The sequence below is a fragment of the Podarcis filfolensis genome, assembly GCF_964270895.1.
Source record: "Podarcis filfolensis genome assembly, chromosome: 13".
NCBI classification, from domain to species: domain Eukaryota; kingdom Metazoa; phylum Chordata; class Lepidosauria; order Squamata; family Lacertidae; genus Podarcis; species Podarcis filfolensis.
In genome coordinates, this window is record NC_139615.1 from 31,400,975 (window position 1) to 31,419,727 (window position 18,753).

The window sequence follows — 18,753 nt, forward strand, 5'->3', positions numbered from 1 at the left end:
CAGAACGCCCACGACTCTACCATATATTCAATTACTCCAATCCCTTGAAAGTCAAAGTATCTGCAAAATTCTGCTCCAGACCATCCCATAGTAGCTAATAGGAGCAAGGCAAAATTTGTCAGGAGTCTTGAAAAGGGACCAGGAGGAGAGGTTTTCAGCTGAATTCGGTGCACACGGCTTGGCATCTCCAGCATGACCAAGAGAAACAGAAGGGGTGGTGCCTTGCATGCAGTGCCATCAATTTTTTTTGCGTACTATTCTGTTTCTTGCACACCGCCTTGAGTCCAAAAATCCGATAATTAAAATGGAAAGCCCAGCTCCAGGGAGGGGAGGTGGAAATTTACAGCGGAATTTTTTGGAAACCACGAGGATCAAAGCTAAACTGACCCGGGGCGTGCGGCGGAGGCGGCGGAGGCAGAGGAAAAGACTGGAGGGACGAAGACCCCATCGGACCCACTAAGACAGATGTAGGCAGTGTCCCACTGATATCGTCTAGAAGAAGAACATAAAAAATAATTGAAATGTCCAGGAACTAAGAAAAACTCAAATGGGTGTAAGACAGGCTCGCATTAGCTTCACCTTCTCCAAGACCCACCCAAACATTCACCTTGAGAGTCTTCTACATCAATTAAAAAAAGCGAGAAGACACATGCTTAGCAAAGGTTTATCCATACTTATTTGCGGCATGCACAGATTGTAAAGTGTTGGCTATCTTGGGTATCTAAGTTGAAAAACTACCGTTTCAGAAAAAGTTTCCTTGGGTGGATGGGGAGGGAAACAACTTCAGATGCTGCAATACTTGATCTTTTGATGGTCTCTTAGCCATCTGTCAATATGGTTGCCCATAAGCTGTTTATTCCTGGGATTGTTGATCACCATTTAATAATGTGAGCAATCACTTCTCATAGGCACAAAGGTGTCCCAACGTGTATGCACACATATACACACACACACTGGTGTTGCTGAAGATGCAAAAGTTCATATATTGACTTGCGGGCTGCAAAATCGTTCGAAAGACCAGATCTCAACATGATCATAGAATCAGAGGTAGAAGGGACCCCAAGGGTCATCTAGCCAACCCCCCTGAAATGCAGGAATCTCAGATTGCAGTCCCCCATCCAATTTGAAACCATACCAAACCCTGCTTAGCTTTGCAAATGTGCAGGCAATTTTATCGCTGCACCAAGGAATCAGTTTAAATCTGAGAGATGCTGAAGGTGGGTTGGTGGGTGTGTCTTTTTAATAGAATAGCTATATTTTATAGAAAGCAGGTGTAACAGCTTGGAAGGTTCAGCCACGCCAGCACAGCCCACCAGACATGCCCACCAAGGGACTCAGCGAAACTTCCTGGCTTTGTCTGTGACTGCAAAATAGGGAGGAGGAGCCCATAAGCACCTGCCAAGCCATAACCCACAGTTGGCTGGTTCCATTTGCAAAGGTGGAGGACGTGCCAAACAAGCCTCAGTGTTCCCCCGAAAATGGGCTTCCTGGCTTAAAATGCATAGAAGCTTCATTTCAAAGATGGGGCACCTGCGTCCTTCCAGATGTTGCATTATCCCTGGCATCTGGAGGGCCACAAGACCCTCCCACCCCTGCTTTAGACGCTGGCAATGCTGCCACTCTGCCTGCCTTTATATAGCAGGAAACCTCAGGCACAGGAGCCAAACACAACTGTCCATCTGGCCCCTCGGGGCTCTCTCCAAACTACTTCCTTCATCACTGGCCTGCTTTTCCCCTTCCTTGACTGCTTTTGCCAGGCCGGAAAGTGCCCTTGACCTGGGATAATACCCACTGCTGCTCGCTTGGGCGGAAGATGGGAGAGATATGCATGTGCACACACGCATAGAAACTTCTGGCTTGCGTGGCTGGAACACAACATTGCACCCTGCGCATTCTGGCCTCGCCCACAACCAGGAAGGAATGTGAAAGGTCCCTGCTTTATCGTAACACTGACATGATACCATGCTGCCCATAATCCTACCCGTAGCAGCAAGTGATGATGCATATCTCTTGTAACACCTACTTCAGGGTTTCCCAAACTTGGGTCTCCAGCTGTGGTTTGTTTTTGTTTTTTACTACAACTCCCATCATCCCTGACCACTTGTCCTGCTAGCCAGGGATGATGGGAGTTGTAGTCCAAGAACAGCTTGGGAAGTTTGGGAAACCCTGATCTAGCCTAAAACTTTCTGTAGCAACTAGCTTTCTATGCACTTTGTACCATCTCCTTTGTTAAAGCGCCAGCCCTCTCTTGTCGCCAGCCTCCCATGCACAAAAGGAGCACGTGCAGCGCAATGCAGGAAGTTCACGGATCCTAAAGGGTGGCGAAATCCAAGTGCATTTCCAGCTGTTCAAGGGGAAGACCTGATGCCCAACATAAAAGGAGAGGTTGGCGCAAGTGCGGGGATAGGAGTCCATTCAAAGAGACGCAACTGCTTCTGAGCTTTAGAAAAGAAATTGAATTTAAGGCTGCACATATAATAAATGCTGCCAAAGTTCCTGAGCTAGATGGAACAAAATGGGCAGGTGCAGGCAGCTTTGTATGCTTAAATCTAGCAGGGCTAAGATAGCTCCTATCATCCCTGACTACGCTTGCTGGCTGGGGCTGATGGGGGCTGGAGTCCAGCAACATTTGGAGGGCCACAAGTTCCCCATCTCTGATCATAGAATCCTAAGAGTTGGAAGGGACCCCAGGAGTCATTTAGTCCAAACCTCCTGAAATGCAGGAACTTCAACACACAGACTCCCATCCAATGCGAAACCACACCGGACCCTGCTTAGCTTTGCAAATGTGCCAGCAGTTCTATTGCTGCACCATTTTATAATTATATAAGGACTTGTTTGCAAGTATGCACACAAATGATCCGTCTGCAAGAATTCCAGTTGTCCTTTTCTTTTTAGAAAGCAAGCCAGCTTTTGGACGTTGTAACTATGTAAATACGTGGGTTTGTTTTTCAAAAAAATACACGGGGGGGCGGGCAACACTAAGCAGTATCTCAAAAGCCAAAAAGGGTATGAATAGGAATTCCAGGAGTGAAGGGAAAGAGATCAGTGTGACCTATTTGACTCTTTACCCTTCCACCACGGGTAGCAAAAGCAGTGAAATTATGCAAAACAAACACGCAACTTTGCATAATGCATAAAGGCTGCTGAATTTAACTTCTTGGCTCCGGTTTTCGTTGTGATGCGCAGGATTTGGGGATGAGGGGGAGGAAGAGAGCACAGAAGATGACACAAGGAGGCTTCTCCGAGAACAAAAACCCAAAGGCTGTGAAGTGCTACACACCAAATGGGTTTTAAGAGGCTTCCTTCCGTTCACTGAAAAAGATCATTACAAAGCAGCAGATGGGAAAGATGGGGCAGGGCCTATTCTGGGGGGCGAGGGAGGGAGGGAGGAAGGACTCTGGGCGAAATGTGCGGTTTCGCAAAAGGTAGTTCAGGAGACAAGCAGTACCCAAAAGGCTGAGGCTTCGCCGTGGGGGAGGTGGTGGCGTCGGAGGGTGTGGGGACGTCAGACCGCGCTGGGAGATGTCGACATCAACCAAAGACACTGTCTCACCTAGGAAGATGTGGGGAAAGTAGATATTAAAACCAACAGCATCCCAGAGCACCACAGGGACTTGCATTCAAGCCAGCACCCAAACCCCAGGAGGTACCGTATTTTTTGCTCTATAAGACTCACCTTTTCCCTCCTAAAAAGTAAGGGGAAATGTGTGTGCGTCTTATGGAGCGAATGCAGGCTGCACAGCTATCCCAGAAGCCAGAACAGCAATAGGGATTGCTGCTTTCACTGCGCAGCGATCCCTCTTGCTGTCTGGCTTCTGGGATTCAGAATATTTTTTTTCTTGTTTTCCTTCTCCAAAAACTAGGTGCATCTTATTGTCTGGTGCGTCTTATAGAGCGAAAAATACGGTATTTTTCACTGCCAGGCCTGCGGTCATCTGATGCAGCTGCCTATAAACATGTGCAGAGTGCCTTTTCCCTTGCCAGTAAGCAACTGCACCCAGCTCTCCTTCATGACGTCAAATTTAGAAGATTTCTAGACATCTCGAAGAGGGATGACGTTGAACAACACTGAAATGCCTCCCCAAAACACACACACTTTAAACTGAAGAGCTTAATCTGTGCACCGTCTAAATAGGGCAAACGTAGAAACCACAAGCTGCATTCAGCTAGGTGCTACTCAGAGCAGACCCATTGAAATTAATGGTCCCCAAGTTAGTCATGTCTATTAATTTCAACGGGTCTGCTCTGAGTAAGACTTGCATGGAAAGCAACCCTGTATCCCTGGAATGTTAATGACAGAAATTAACGATCACCATCTGATGGTGTGTATCTGAATGGGCCACCCTGCCTTCCTTTCTAAACAGCTGAGTAACAGCCCGTAATACACCTGGTGATGATCTCCCCACCCCAAACAATACGCAATGGATAAGACGAGCATAAACTTGCCCTGACCTATATTTGAAACCAGGAAATGAATCAAGTTATTCTCTAGCGTTGAAGTCAAAGCCACGCTTCCTATTGCAACTTTGGAGTAAGCTCCATTGAACACAACAAGCCATAGATCGCGTAGGCTTGCCCTCCTTTTGCTAGGTGTTTGGAATGGAGTCAGATCCTCCGCTCCCCAGATTCTCAAATGCATCCTCTGCCACAAGGGCGGAGAGACACTTTCGGTGTCTGACTCCAAAGCACTGCCTTTTCCTTCAGGTCCTCCATAGTTACACTGAACTGCAACCTTCTTGCTGTTACACCAAGTAGGGAACTGCTAGAGGTTAGAATCAACATTTTGCCCTCTGCATTTCCTTAGATGCAACTCTGTGATCTCTGATTTTGTGGGTTTATTTTTTTAACCACTAACTTTTTAATAATAATAATAACAATAACAACAACAACAACAACAATAATAATAATAATATTCTCTGATCTGGGTGAGCCTATGTAAATTTTCCTAGCACCACACTAATGCCTTTGTCCTCTCAGTCTAGTTGCTGAGATTAAACCCAACTCGGCCAGAGGGTTAACATATTTATTTATTAAATTTCCTTTCAGCCCTTCCTCCTAAAGAAGCCTGGGGCTGTTATATATAGGTGAGTTGATGGCAGAGTTGTTTGCACCCTGATAAAGTCCCTTAATCCACAAGGGACTGATCTACTCTGATCAGGAATTAGGGATAGTTACTGATAGTGGTGAATTTTAGACTATCCTGGGTAACGTTGGAGCAACTGGACATCCTCTGATTTACTAAGTGTTTTCTGCTGCCCCCCCTCCCCCCAGAATGCAAGAGGAAGGACTCTCTAAAGCAGCCTTTCCCCCATCCTGGGTCCCCAGATGTTGCTAAATTGCAACTCCCATCATCCATGGTCATTGGTTATGCTGGCTGGGATGAGGGAGGCTGGGCTCCAGGAGTAGTCTCATCCTGCCATGTGTTTGCAAATATATGTTTTATTACATATCATGCACAGACACATATGCGCACAAAGTATTTTTTAAATGCTTACACTGAGATATAATAAAAATGTAAGGATGTCATCACGCAGCCCCCTTCCAAGGATTTGTAGTGCCTCGACACAAACCTGGATTGCAAAGGGGGATGGAATGGCATGGGGGTGGGCAAGCAGAGTGAGAAGGGGCACAGCACCTGTCGTCCCTCCCCCCCCCCCGCAAAAAAAGGCAGAATCACTCCAAAGCTAGTTATGGGTTTTTTAAAAAATAAAAATAAAAGTGGTACTATTCTTAGGTTTAAAGACCCACAGCAACACATTATACATGCACAGAATAATAAAACCACAAGCACTTCCTTCAAGGGAAAAGGAGAGAGAAATCAAGCTTGACACTCACCCGTGAAGAGGGGGCCGAAAGCAACTGGAGAAAAGGCACTTTGCGTTCGCATCAATCTCTGTTTTCTATAAAAAAGACGGACAGATGAGCCTGTAAATAAGACAATGCTGGGTGTCTGTTCCCCTCTCAGAGGCTCCATCCTTCTACCCACGAATGCTGCCTCAAGAGATCCAAAAACCCTGCTTTTGAATGATATTCTCTGATTATAAGGAGCATAGGGAGAGGGTAGCTGCAACAAGGACACTATTTCAACACAGGCTGGTTTGCAACCTCATAGGGCTGCATTCCTATGCACATTTACCTGGTAGTGTCATTTGGCTGAATGAGGCTTACTTCCAAGTAGGCATGAATAGTATCGTGCTGTATTGTTAACTCATAAGCTGCCTCAAAAAGGGTAGGGGAAATATCTAAGTAAATAAGACAAACCCAATCATTCTGTCCATTCAGCCCAAGATGCTGATTTAGGGAGTTTGAGGTTTTACTCTAAAACACACCTTAAATATAACTTTCCACCTGGGAGAATGAAGCAGGCTCCTGGCTTTAATTCAGAAAAAAAAATAATATTGCATGCCTCAGCTATCAGAAGGCTGCGCCGTCATCTGGCTTCTAAGCCCCTATCATTAAGAATTAAGATGCAATGAAGCTTCTAGACCCCATGGTGGCAGTTATTAAACTCAATCTAACTAGAAGCAATTTGGGGAATCGCTAGTATCCAAGGTGAAAGACTGACATTCTTCAGGGGAATTAGCACCCCAATAAGGTTTCCCTTAGAAGTTGTGGTCACTTTACAGAGTCAACCGGATTTCTGTGTTAAAGATGTTAGAAGGGCAGGAAACAAATTACCGTATTTTTTGCTCTATAAGACTCACTTTTTCCCTCCTAAAAAGTAAGGGGAAATGTGTGTGCGTCTTATGGAGCGAATGCAGGCTGCGCAGCTATCCCAGAAGCCAGAACAGCAAGAGGGATCGCTGCTTTCGCTGCACAGCAATCCCGCTTGCTGTTCTGGCTTCTGGGGTTCATATTTTTTTTTCTTGTTTTCCTCCTCCAAAAATTGGGTGCGTCTTATGGTCTGGTGCGTCTTATAGAGCGAAAAATACTGTAAATCAATGATGCTTGCTTGCTCATGAAACATCAACCTGCTCTTGTTCTACTACTTCTGCCTCCTTTATACTTGGATTTTTCAAACTACTTTTATGACATAAAAAAAAAACCACACATTTGTTTTTCAAGGTCAATTTCTATTATCGCTATTATTGGTGAGAGTGGCTTTGACTGCGTTAAACTAAACTGGCACCCTTTCCCACTGTATACATAAAGGTAAAGGGACCCCTGACCATTAGGTCCAGTCACAGACGACTCTGGGGTGGCGGCACTCATCTAACTTTATTGGCCAAGGGAGCTAGCGTACATCTTCCGGGTCATGTGGCCAGCATGACTAAGCCGCTTCTGGCGAACCAGAGCAGCGCACGGAAACGCCGTTTACCTTCCCGCCGGAGCAGTACCTATTTATCTACTTGCACTCTGACATGCTTTCGAACTGCTAGGTGGGCAGGAGCAGGGACCGAGCAACGGAAGCTCACCCCGTCATGGGGATTCGAACCGCCGACCTTCTGATCGGCAAGTCCTAGGCTCTGTGGTTTAACCCACAGCGCCACCTGCGTCCCACTCTATACATAGATATACACATAAGGGCTGGGTCATATCTGGCTTCCAGCATTATGATATATCACCAGCTAGACATCGCAATATAATTAAGTATCACAATGTCCGAAATAAGGATGGAGCTATGTATAGGCATTGGCTGGCTTCATGGTTTTTTCCTGAATCGTAATTTTTGCATAGTACACACACACCATAATCTGCAATATATTGCCAAATCAAAAATTATGACACCAATTATCACAATATGGACTTCAAACAAGTTTTGGACGATATATCACCCAGTCCTAATAAACACACCCCTTCCCACCCCATCTTTAACCACAGACAAGTGTGAGTGAAGAGGTTCTATCCTTTTTTTACTCTCACTGACCATGCCATCAGTTCAGCCATTGAACAGGTGTGCTTAATTTGAAAGCGCACCCCTTCCCCCCCAAATCTAACTTTTAACCGTGGATGGGGGGGGGGCGGGGTGGAGCAAGGGACATTTGCAATGGTACTCCATTTTCTGGGCCCAGAAACCACAAACAGAAAATGTGGCTAGATGCCACAAATTAAGTCAGTGTTCGTTAACAGGAAACCATATTCTATCACACATTTTTAAGTACCCAATTTTCCAAGGGGCCATGCTGACAAATTGGCGGTAGTTTAGTCCACCTTCTTCTCCCAGCAGCAAAAATCAAGCCGTGGAACAGAAGTGTAGACCACAGTGCACGCATCACAAATTATTCCACACACCCTGTCCCAAAGAACCCTGGAAAGGGTTGTTTACCCCTCACAGAGCTACAATTCCCAGAATTTTTCCTGTGGGAGTGTGTGTTTTAAAGTTGTGGTAACAGAAATGCCTTAAGATGAAAGGGTGTTTATACACACACACACACACACACACACACACACACACAGTTTTAAAAAATTTACAGATACACATCTTACAATCACATGGTTCTAATATATAATAGACTTCCCTCCCCACCTTTTGTGGTTTCTTGTCTTATTTAAATTTTTAACACAGCATTTTCCACTTCACTCCATTTTTAAGTTATTCTGCAGTTTATCTTTGATGATAATTTAAACTGATCGATTTAAGTTAACCCTACCCAGGCACTTGCTTGCATACCATACTTTTTCAGGTATTACCACAAATGTTCCCCACTCTTTAATTAATTTTGTCCACTCTTGGTTTCTTGTTACACCTGTTACGTTTTGCCATTTTGGCATCAGTTTGGTCAGCCAACTCTTCTTTGGTTGGTAAAGCATCCTTGTTTCACCTCCGGGCAAAGATCACAAGGTATTTTTGTGCCCCGAGACACAATTGTGATTCATAAACATCCTGGAGGAAGATGAGATAAGCTCCTCCAAAAGTATAAGAACTTCTTTATATGTGGGCAAGTGAAATCAATTCTATAGAAAGTGGCTATTTTCAAGTCTGCTTGTGTTGGGTTGGAGTTATCCCTGGGTTTTGAGCCCCATTCTCAACCCCTAAAAAGAAAAAAAAGTCTGCTGTTAACATGGGACAGGAGCATTTTACTTTCGGACTCTCAGAACCTTCCTTCACCATTAACCTCTGAAGTTCATAAACCCGTAAGTAAGCGCAGAGCAGAGAAAAATGACATAAATGCTTTGCGGGGAGAACCTCCATAGATAACTCAAGCCACATTTTGTAAGCGAGAGCAATAGATAACTAGACAGGAACAAAGTCCAGCCCAGAAAAAAATAAACCTATCTGATTTTGGGTGGGAATTTTCTCACACTTCAGAGGTGAAAGCCAGTCACCCCTTGAACCAAAATGGAACCCATCCATGCCAACTATGCCTGGAGTTAGAGATCACATCCATATGAATTCCCCCTCAAGGAATCCTGGGAACTGTGGCTTTCCCCCCTACAGAGCGACAATTCCTGGCACCTTTAAACTACAGCTTCCAGGATTCTTTGTGGGAGGGCATGTGCTTCAAATGTAGATGTGGCCAGAGTTAGAAGAGGCCTTGTAGGCCCACTCATCCCTCCTCGATGCAGGGAATCTAGAGCTACACCATGCACAAGAGGTGGCTGTCCATGAAGACCCCCAAAGACCCCCTCTAGAGTGTGGAGGGTGGCATAAACCCAATTTACTCAACAAAATATCCTTCACAAGTCTCTTCATCTCTGTCTCAATGCTCTCTCGATTCCCTCTGGAGCATTAGTCCAAAAACGTGTCTTCTTCATATTGCTATACTGATTTCGTTTTTTCTCTCACCCTTCTACCAAAAAGTTCGGGATACCTGACCCCCTCCTATATTTTATATTCACAATACCCCTGTGAAGCAGGAGGTGTAATGGCCCAGTCCTCACAGAGATGACAAATCTGTACTTGGGCTGAACCACACAGCATGGAAGGAGAGGTCAACATGGTGGAATATTCCAAGCAGCAAGAGTTCTTTTAGCAAAGTATTGGAAGACACAAGAACTACCCACGCTGGAAGAGTGGCAGACGAAGGTGATAGACTATATGGGACTGGCTGAGATGACTGGCAGAATCCGCGACCAAGGAAAAGAGACGGTGGAAGAAGATTGGAAGAAATTTAAAACTTATCTTAAGAACTGTTGTAAAATTAATGAGTGCTAAAATGTTATGGGTAATGTAAAACAGAATTGCAGTGACAAATAATTGGGTAAGAGAAAAAGGATTAAAGAAAGTGAATTATAAGTAATTGAAATTAGGGGTTGCTGGAAAAGTTTAAAACAGGGATGCAGAAAAGGGAGGTATGGGGAAGTCGTTGAAATAAGGTTTAAGAAAAAGAGGTTATGAAATTATACGTGTTTGTATGTTTGTTTGTTTGTGTATTGTTAGTTGTGTTGTGTTTTGATATATGTTGGAAAATTAATAAAAAATTTATTTTAAAAAAACAACATGGTGGAATATTCCTCCATGAACATGTGCAATTCCTCCACAAAGAAAACCAGCATTTTGGCATTATTGTTGAGGAGGAGGAGTTCATCATGCAACACCTCATATGCAACCTGAATTGGTACGAACCAGACACAAGCCCATCCCCTCAGTAAGAACTAGCTAAGAGTGAGTGGCAAACTTCAAGTCTAAGTAGAGATACAAACCCAGGAATCTAGCCAACTCCAGTTTCCATTGGAATAGGAATGGCTTTATAAGTAAAACGAATAATTATGGGTCTTTCCACTCTACCACCCTGCTTGCTGTCTCACACACACCCATTTACACACACACGGGCCTTAAAAACAAAAAGTAGTGGTAGTTAATACTTCTCGTAAACTGCCTCAGAAGGGTTTGTATTCTGAAAGGCAGGGTGTAAAATAATTGTAAGAAATAAACACACACATACAGTGGTACCTCGGGTTAAGTACATAATTTGTTCCAGAGGTCCGTTTTTAACCTGAAACTGCTCTTAACTTGAAGCACCACTTTAGCTAAAGGGGCCTCCTGCTGCCGCCGCACCACCAGAGCACGATTTCTGTTCTCATCCTGAAGCAAAGTTCTTAACCTGAGGTATTATTTCTGGGTTAGCGGAGTCTGTAACCTGAAACGTATGTAACCCGAGGTACCACTGTACACACACACACACACACACACACACACACACACCCTTGGTTTTTCATTAGTTGCAACATATGGTATATGAATAAAGCTGCCCTAACCAAACCACCGGTCTCATTATCCCAGACTTTTCCACTGTGACTGGCAGGTGTCAGGCAAAGAGGCCCTTCCATGCCCTTTTCCACCAGCACCATTTACTGGAGATGCCTGGGAACTTTTGAATGGAAAGCACATCTTCTACCACTGAGCTGTGAAAGAACAGACCAAAGAGAATTTATACTAATCACCAGCTGTAACCTACAAAGTTGAGAACTGGTTCGTGAACCTCAGGGTTATATGCTCTGCCGTATGCCCACAAGAGTCCATTAGCCTCTATATTGCTTTAAGGATAAAAATAATAAATTATACTAAGAAAGCTTTGCAGCACAGCGGTTGTGGGGAACCAAAGGCCCTCCAGATGCTACTGAACTACAGCTCCCATAATCCCTCGCCATTGGCCATGCTTGCTAAGGCTGATGGGAGATGTAGTTCATTAATGTCTGGAGGGTACACCTGTGCTACAGCATCAATAATACTAATAATGTTATTATTTATAAAGAACTATCGCTAAATGTAACTGAAAAATTACAACTAGGCCAGTCTCATCCTACTATGCAATGCTCCTTGAACTCCGGTTTCTCCATCGAAACATCTAGGCCTCAAAAACTGGCGAATCCACCATACCGCCACTGTGAACCACTAATCCAACACCTGAACACAAGAGTATTTACTCTTAACCCCTTAGGATAGTGAAATTAGCAAAGGCCTTTAAACAGAAAAGCACTCCTATGCCTCACAGAGAAAATCCATGTTTAGTTCCCTCAACCTTAAAGCCTTCTGTCCACAACTCGAAAACACAACACTAGGTCTCAGATAAGCCACCTTTAGTTACGTTGCCAAGTGACAATTAAAAACAGAAAACCCACCAGTCATTGTTTATCTACTGGTTCCCCCACTATGTGTTACCCCTCACCTAGAGATTGTGTGTAATGAACGTGGTGCCCCTCTGGATGCGGTGGACTACAACTCCCATCATTCCTAACTATTGGAGCTGATGGGAGTTGTAGTCCACAACATCCAGTGGGCACTATGTTGGCTCCCCCTGCTCTAGCTGCCCAACACCAGGGTGTTCCTTTGCAGTCAAAGGTCTTCCACATCTTGAGAGAATCCAGTGAGATGCCTCTCCTGTTCCATGAGGAAAAGGGAATCAAGTGTGAACGCCTTCCCAGACAGTTCACAGCTTCTAGCCTTTTGCCATCAGAGAACTCCAACCTCCACAGTCGCCAGTGAAGTCCTCCTTTGGTATTCAGGGCTTAGGACAGGCTTCCTCAAACTTGGCCCTCCAGATGTTTTTGGCCGACAACTCCCATGATCCCTAGCTAGCAGGACCAGTGGTCAGGGATGATGGGAATTGTAGTCTCAAAACATCTGGAGGGCCGAGTTTGAGGAAGCCTGGCTTAGCAGGTCTAACAGAACACAGAAAGATGCATCATACCAGCTCAGGACATTGGTCTACCTAGATTTCTGGCAGTGGCTCTCCAGACTCTGGAGAGAAGATTCTTTCAGTCAAAAGAATGGAGCAGCAGGTGAACCTGGGACCTTCTGCATGCAAACCATTGGTGGTTGTAGATAGAAGGGTGGGAAGCGGAATCTCCTAATCCCAAGTGGAAGCCAGGAAGGCTGTTTTTTGGGGGGGGAGGGGGAGGGACACAGTTTCTCTCTTCTCTTTTGAGGTGCTGCCCAAGAAAAGCCAAGACCTAAATTCTCTATCCTTCACAGCATAGGAGCCAACTCCTGGAGGCTGATGGTCCTTTGTGCTCCCACCCAATAAAATACTGGAGGGAGCAGGGCCCCCCCCAAAGTTGATGGACATTGTCATTCAAATGGTGTGGGTGTAGCAAGCCATGTGTTCGATTATGCAGGGTGGGGCTTACCTGGGCCCCCCATATTTTATTCAAGTTGGCACCCCTGCTTCACAGACTCCCTACCTGAATCCATAGCCAGGAAACAAGCGCCGGAGAATCCACTGTTACAGCCATAGTCTCAGGCTCAGTCTTTGACACCCAGGATACTCCTCCCAACAGACGGTCCCTTACCAGATCCCGAGAGCTTTCCTCTCCTTATCCCCCTTCTATTCTTTCCTCTTACCTGCCCGACTCTTGCTCCCGACACCCAGGGTGGGACACATCGGGGAGGCTCCCTGCCGTGCCGGAGGTGGCTCGGGGGGCTGCGGCTTGCAGCAGCTCCCTCTCCCCGGCCCGACGTGCACCAGCGGGGGTTGTCGGGTTGCACGACGCTCCGCTGCAGCTTTTGGTGCGGAAAAGGCGGCTCAGGCGAATCTTCAAGGAGCCTTTCCTCGAGGGGGCGGCGGAGGAGCTCGGGCGGTTGGCTCCGACGGCGGGCACCGGGCCTGCTGGAGGTGGTGGAGGAGGAGAACCCGGGGTAGTGGTGGTTGCAGCAGCGGGTGCTTGGAAGCGGCTACCCGCCGCGACGACCGGGCTGGAGGAATCTGCCTGCCCGACAGCCGCTTCCACCTCCTCTTCGTCTTCCTCGTCGGGGCCGAGAGCTTCTAACACGAGCAGGGCGTCGCTGGTCTCTTCCCCCGGGGGCAACAAGGGAATCGTGGGCGGAGGGGCTAGAGGCGGCGGAGGCAAGAGGCTCAGGCACGGGCAATCTCCGGGAGGCTTGCCCGGCCCTCCCGGGGCCGTCGGGGGAGCCTGGTGTAGCCCCAAGGCGGCCAGCTGCAACTCCAGGCCGGCCCCCGGGGGGAAGAGGAGGCCGCCAGCCGCTCCGCTCCAGCATCGTCCCCCTCCAGGCTCGCCTTTCGGCGCGTCCAGGAGAGCGCACCGGTGCCTGGCGCACAGCAGCTCCGAGGGCGGCCGAGGCGTCGAAGGCGTGGGCAGGCAGGCGGACGGGGAAACCCCCGACGGCTCTCCCGCTTCGCCGGGGCGGAAGACCAGCAGCTGCGAGCCTCGGAGCCCGCCCGCTCTTCCACGATCCCCGGCGACGGCAGCGGAGCTTTCCCCGACGGCTCCGCCGAGCGCCAAGCCGGCTGCGGCTGACTCGGCCCCGCCGTAGCCCAGCAAGCGGCTCAGCACCCGGTACGAGGCCGCCGCCGCTGCAACCGCTTCGCCGCCTCCGCCGCCTCCGGGCTCCGCAGCCGCCGCCGCCGCTGCTCCTCCTCCGGCCCGCTGCATCGCGCTAAGGGAGGCGGTGCATTGCATGGAGCAAAAGGCGAGCGGGCCTCGCCAAGCAAGCTGGACGGGGAGGCCGGCCCCGGATCCAGATCGGCTGTCCAAAAAAGCTCAAGGCTTTCGCTTGCTTGCTTGCTGGCTGGCTGGCTGGCTTGCCTGATCGCTTAGGGGCCCGCCCGAGCAGTGGGTGTGCACGCCCTCCGACTTCCCTTTCCGCTGATGCGCCCGATGATGCGCTCTCCAATGTGACCAGCCCGTCCGCGGCTGCGGCTCCTCTCTACGCTGCGCGCGCGCAGACGCTCCTCCCTCCGCCTCCTGCGCACTAGTCCCAGCTGTTCCAACTAGTCCTCGAATGCAATCAGATGTTCCCAAGCCGCGCTCTCCGGCCGATGCTGCCAGACTCTTGGTTAGACCCACCCCATTCGTGGAAAGCCCCGCCCGCCCTCCATCCTAACACTAACCCCCCAAAAGTAGGGTTGCCATACTTCAAAAAGGACCTCCGCGAAAGTTCTTGAGCCAAAAAACCGCGATTTTTCGATGGACTTTACTTTTTGAAAATATACCTATATTCTGAGTAATATACACATTCTTCCAAGGCACATTACCTGTAATAGTTATGTTTACCCTACTATAAAGGTAAAGGTACCCCTGACCATTAGGTCCAGTCGTGGCCAACTCTAGGGTTGTGGCACTCATCTCGCTTTATTGGCCAAGGGAGCCGGCGTACAGCTTCCAGGTCATGTGGCCAGCATGACTAAGCCGCTTCTGGCAAACCAGAGCAGTGCACGGAAACGCTGTTTACCTTCCCGCCGGAGTGGTACCTATTTATCTATTTGCATTTTGACATGCTTTCGAACTGCTAGGTTGGCAGGATTCAACCTGATTAGGAAGACTCAAAAGTTGCCTAACACCCAGGACAAAGCTCCACATTTCGGAAATTGCACACACACACACCTGGTAAAAATCCAGACATATGGCTGTCCTGTCTAGGGATTGATGCATTGTTGATTCGCAGGTACCTAACAGGCAGAAATCACATGGATGCAGCTTTTCCGCAGCACAGCCAGCAATGAGACTTGGAACCTGAGAGTAGGCAAAATGGCACCTGCTTTCAGTAGCCACAACAAAAGATATGAAATAGGCAAAATTACATATATTTTATCCATACCAACATCTCAGCATGAGAGCAGCAGGGGTTAAAGACTCTGGGAGTCCTGCCTTGTGACCTGGAATTCCTCAAATCCTCGCTGTGCTAAAGTGATGACTGGTACATAACAAGGGAAGGCATTCAGCACATGCTCAGGGGCACCCCCATTACAATTTCACATTTCAAGGCAAAAGCCTGGTATTCAATGCAGGCTCCAGTTAAACCACAGTGTGCAATTTGGGCAAGATTAAGCCTTACTTTTATGTAAGAGCCAGTATGGTTTAATGGTTGAGAGCAGGGGTAGGCAACCTAAGGCCCACAGGCCAGATGCGGCCCAATCGCCTTCTCAATCCGGCCTGTGGACGGATCAGGAATCATCATGTTTTTACATGAGTAGAATGTGTCCTTTAATTTAAAATGCATCTCTGGGTTATTTGTGGGGCCTGCCTGGTGTTTTTACATGAGTAGAATGTGTACTTTTATTTAAAATGCATCTCTGGGTTATTTGTGGGGCATAGGAATTCGTTCATCCCCCCCCATATAGTCCGGCCCACCACATGGTCTGAGGGATGGTGGACTGGCCCACAGCTGAAAAAGGTTGCTGCCCCCTGGTTAAGAGCATGGGAAGGCAAACTAAGGCCCGGGGGCCGGATCCAGCCTAATCGCCTTCTAAATCCAGCCTGCGGGCGGCCCAGCAATCAGCATGTTTTTACACGAGTAGAATGTGTGCTTTTATTTAAAATGCATCTCTGGGTTATTTGTGGGGCATAGGAATTTGTTCATTTCCCCCCCCCCAAAAAAAAATATATTCCGGCCCCCCACAAGGTCTGAGGTACAGTGGACTCGCCCCCTGCTGGAAAATTTTGCTGACCCCTGGTTAAGAGTGTCAAACTTGGACCTGGGAGACCAAGGTTCAAATCCACACTCAGCCATGAAGCTCACTGGGTGACCTTGGGCCATTCGCTGCTTCTCAGCCTAACCTACCTCCCAGGGTTGTGGGGAAGAAATGAGGATGGGAAAACTATGTATGCCACCCTGAGCTCCTTGGAGAAAAAGGTGATATATAAATGCAATAAATAAAATAGATATTTGACTACCTATGGGGATTGATAGAGGAGTATGCAAGCTCGTGTTTCACAAAATGGTTCTAAAGCTATTGCCATGCAAACTGAAGCCGGCTCTGTCAAAATATAATTCCACCTGTTTATCATTCACAAGTCAAGAGGGAGGGCTTGACTTGAACCAGCATTCAGTCCTAGGGATGGAGATGCGTTTTAGGGTATATTTTCAGATATACAGTATGAATATAGTTAGTAGGCTACCTGGTGGCAAAAGGGCTGTGCATTCGGCACATGTTCAGAAGTGCCCTTTACCCTCATTCCATAATTTGGGCGACCATGCGCTCTGTTAATCCCTAGCTTGGCTTGCCACTCTTTTCTCCTGTGCTCTCTTAAAAAGTGCACAAGATCCTCAAATTCAAAGGTGCAACTTCATTACAGTGGTACCTCACGTTACATACGCTTCAGGTTACATACGCTTCAGGTTACAGACTCCGCTAACCCAGAAATAGTGCTTCAGGTTAAGAACTTTGCTTCAGGATAAGAACAGAAATCATGCGGCGGCAGCAGGAGGCCCCATTAGCTAAAGTGGTGCTTCAGGTTAAGAACAGTTTCAGGTTAAGAATGGACCTCCGAAACGAACTAAGTACTTAACCTGAGGTACCACTGTATTTCATCTCTATACTCATGAATCTTGCACCTGTTTAATTTATATCTCTAAAGCAGCTATAATGGATACAACTGCACTATGAGAAAACTTTGAGAAAAGGCCTGTGAGAGGTGACAGGATGGAAGTTTATAACCTTACACATAGTACAGGTATGCAGAAAGTGGATAGATAAAAGCCCGCCCCCCCCCCCATATGCATCTGACTGGCCAGAATGCTGGAGAAGGGTGGCGATGCTCATTCTCACACCCAACGCCATATTCTTGAGATGGAAAGGGGCATCATAGTACAGTAGTCTTCACAATATGTACCACCACCCCTGAAACAGATATCTCACCTGTCTGGTTTCTCCTTCAGATCCATAGATTCTTCATCCTAGTCTTCAAAGGGAGGGAAGACAAACCTTGTCCCAGCAAAAGGCTGAAACTTCTATCAAGGCTTCTTCAGTCCAGTAGAGAGCCCTCTGAAAAAACTAGCTGTCAGATTATGTCCATCCACATGGTACAGTCTTGTCTTAGTTCCAGAATCTTTAAAAGTCATCCCAGGCTCATATTTTGACGGCTCTGCTTCTCCCAAGATCCTACATTTTAAGGCTGCACCAACAGCACACAACTTCTAGGAGAGATACCCAACATTAGGTCAAAACCACTCTTCCCAACTACATTCTGCATTCTAGAACTCCATCTCTTGTGATGTAGCAAAACTCCCATTCGGCTTCAGTCAAACAACCCCTCCTTATTAGGAATACATGGGAATACGTGAGAACTCGGGGTCAAAATGCACATTGCATTAAATGCGTTAATATTTTAAAACCAAGGGCCCCTCTACACTATTGTTTTTAATTTTCTTCTTGTGGATGTATTCTGCAACATGTCATTTATGCAATCAGAGAGCATCAGTGGTGAATTTATACAGACCCTCAATCCGCTTTATTAGTTGTCCTGCAATGCTTCTCCAATGATGTTGTCACATTACTGCTATCTGGAAGGGGCACTCTTGCACCATAGTGCAACGATAGCAGGACAAAAAAATAAATAAACGGGAACCTATGTGACATAAAAGGTTACAAGTTTTCGACAGGAAGTTCTAGCACATGCGCAGATCAGCAACAAAGCAGTATGCCCCACCATTAAAACTTTGCATGTGCCGAGAATCTATGGCCTTTAAAACTGGGGTGAGGCAGTATTGATTTTGTGTTTTACAATCGAACAGAAGCCATTCCGGAAGTCCATTCGACTTCCAAAGCACAGTTTCTGATTGGCTTCAGGAAGCTTCTGCAACCAATCAGAAGTCGTGGAAGCCCCGTCAGACGTTTGGGTTCCAAATAATGTTTGCAAACCGCAACACTCACTTGTGGTTTTTGATCGTTTGGGAGCCGGAACGTTCGACTCCCAAGGCATTCAGGAGCCGAGGTACGACTGTACTTTGTTATGTATTTTTGTGCTTTTATATTGTAAACCACCCCTGTGATCCTCAGATGAAGGGCGGCATAGAAAGTTAATAAATAATAACAAGAACTGTACTGAAAGAGGGATCACATATATCATCATGAGTGCACAATGTAAACGACATCTAGAGAGCCCCTGAGTGGCATTTCAAATCCAAAA

At 47.0% G+C, this 18,753-nt stretch overlaps 1 protein-coding gene and 1 long non-coding RNA gene across 3 annotated transcripts in view; both read right to left on the reverse strand.

Moving 5' to 3' along the window:
- Positions 1 to 14,501, reverse strand: part of SOCS7 (suppressor of cytokine signaling 7) — a 30,483-nt gene extending 15,982 nt beyond the window's left edge. The window contains exons 1-4 of one of the 2 annotated variants that reach the window (XM_083582888.1): positions 13,229 to 14,501; positions 5,839 to 5,903; positions 3,452 to 3,556; positions 388 to 492 (exon numbers count right to left, since the gene is read on the reverse strand). In XM_083582888.1, the coding sequence (XP_083439014.1) occupies positions 388 to 492; positions 3,452 to 3,556; positions 5,839 to 5,903; positions 13,229 to 14,304 (1,351 nt within the window). In that variant the 5' untranslated portion in view covers positions 14,305 to 14,501. The remainder of the gene's footprint in view (positions 1 to 387; positions 493 to 3,451; positions 3,557 to 5,838; positions 5,904 to 13,228) is intronic. The other variant, XM_083582889.1, reaches the window with a different exon arrangement.
- LOC310748212 overlaps positions 1 to 18,753 on the reverse strand; it is a 78,122-nt gene that overhangs the window by 18,521 nt on the left and 40,848 nt on the right. The window lies entirely within an intron of this gene.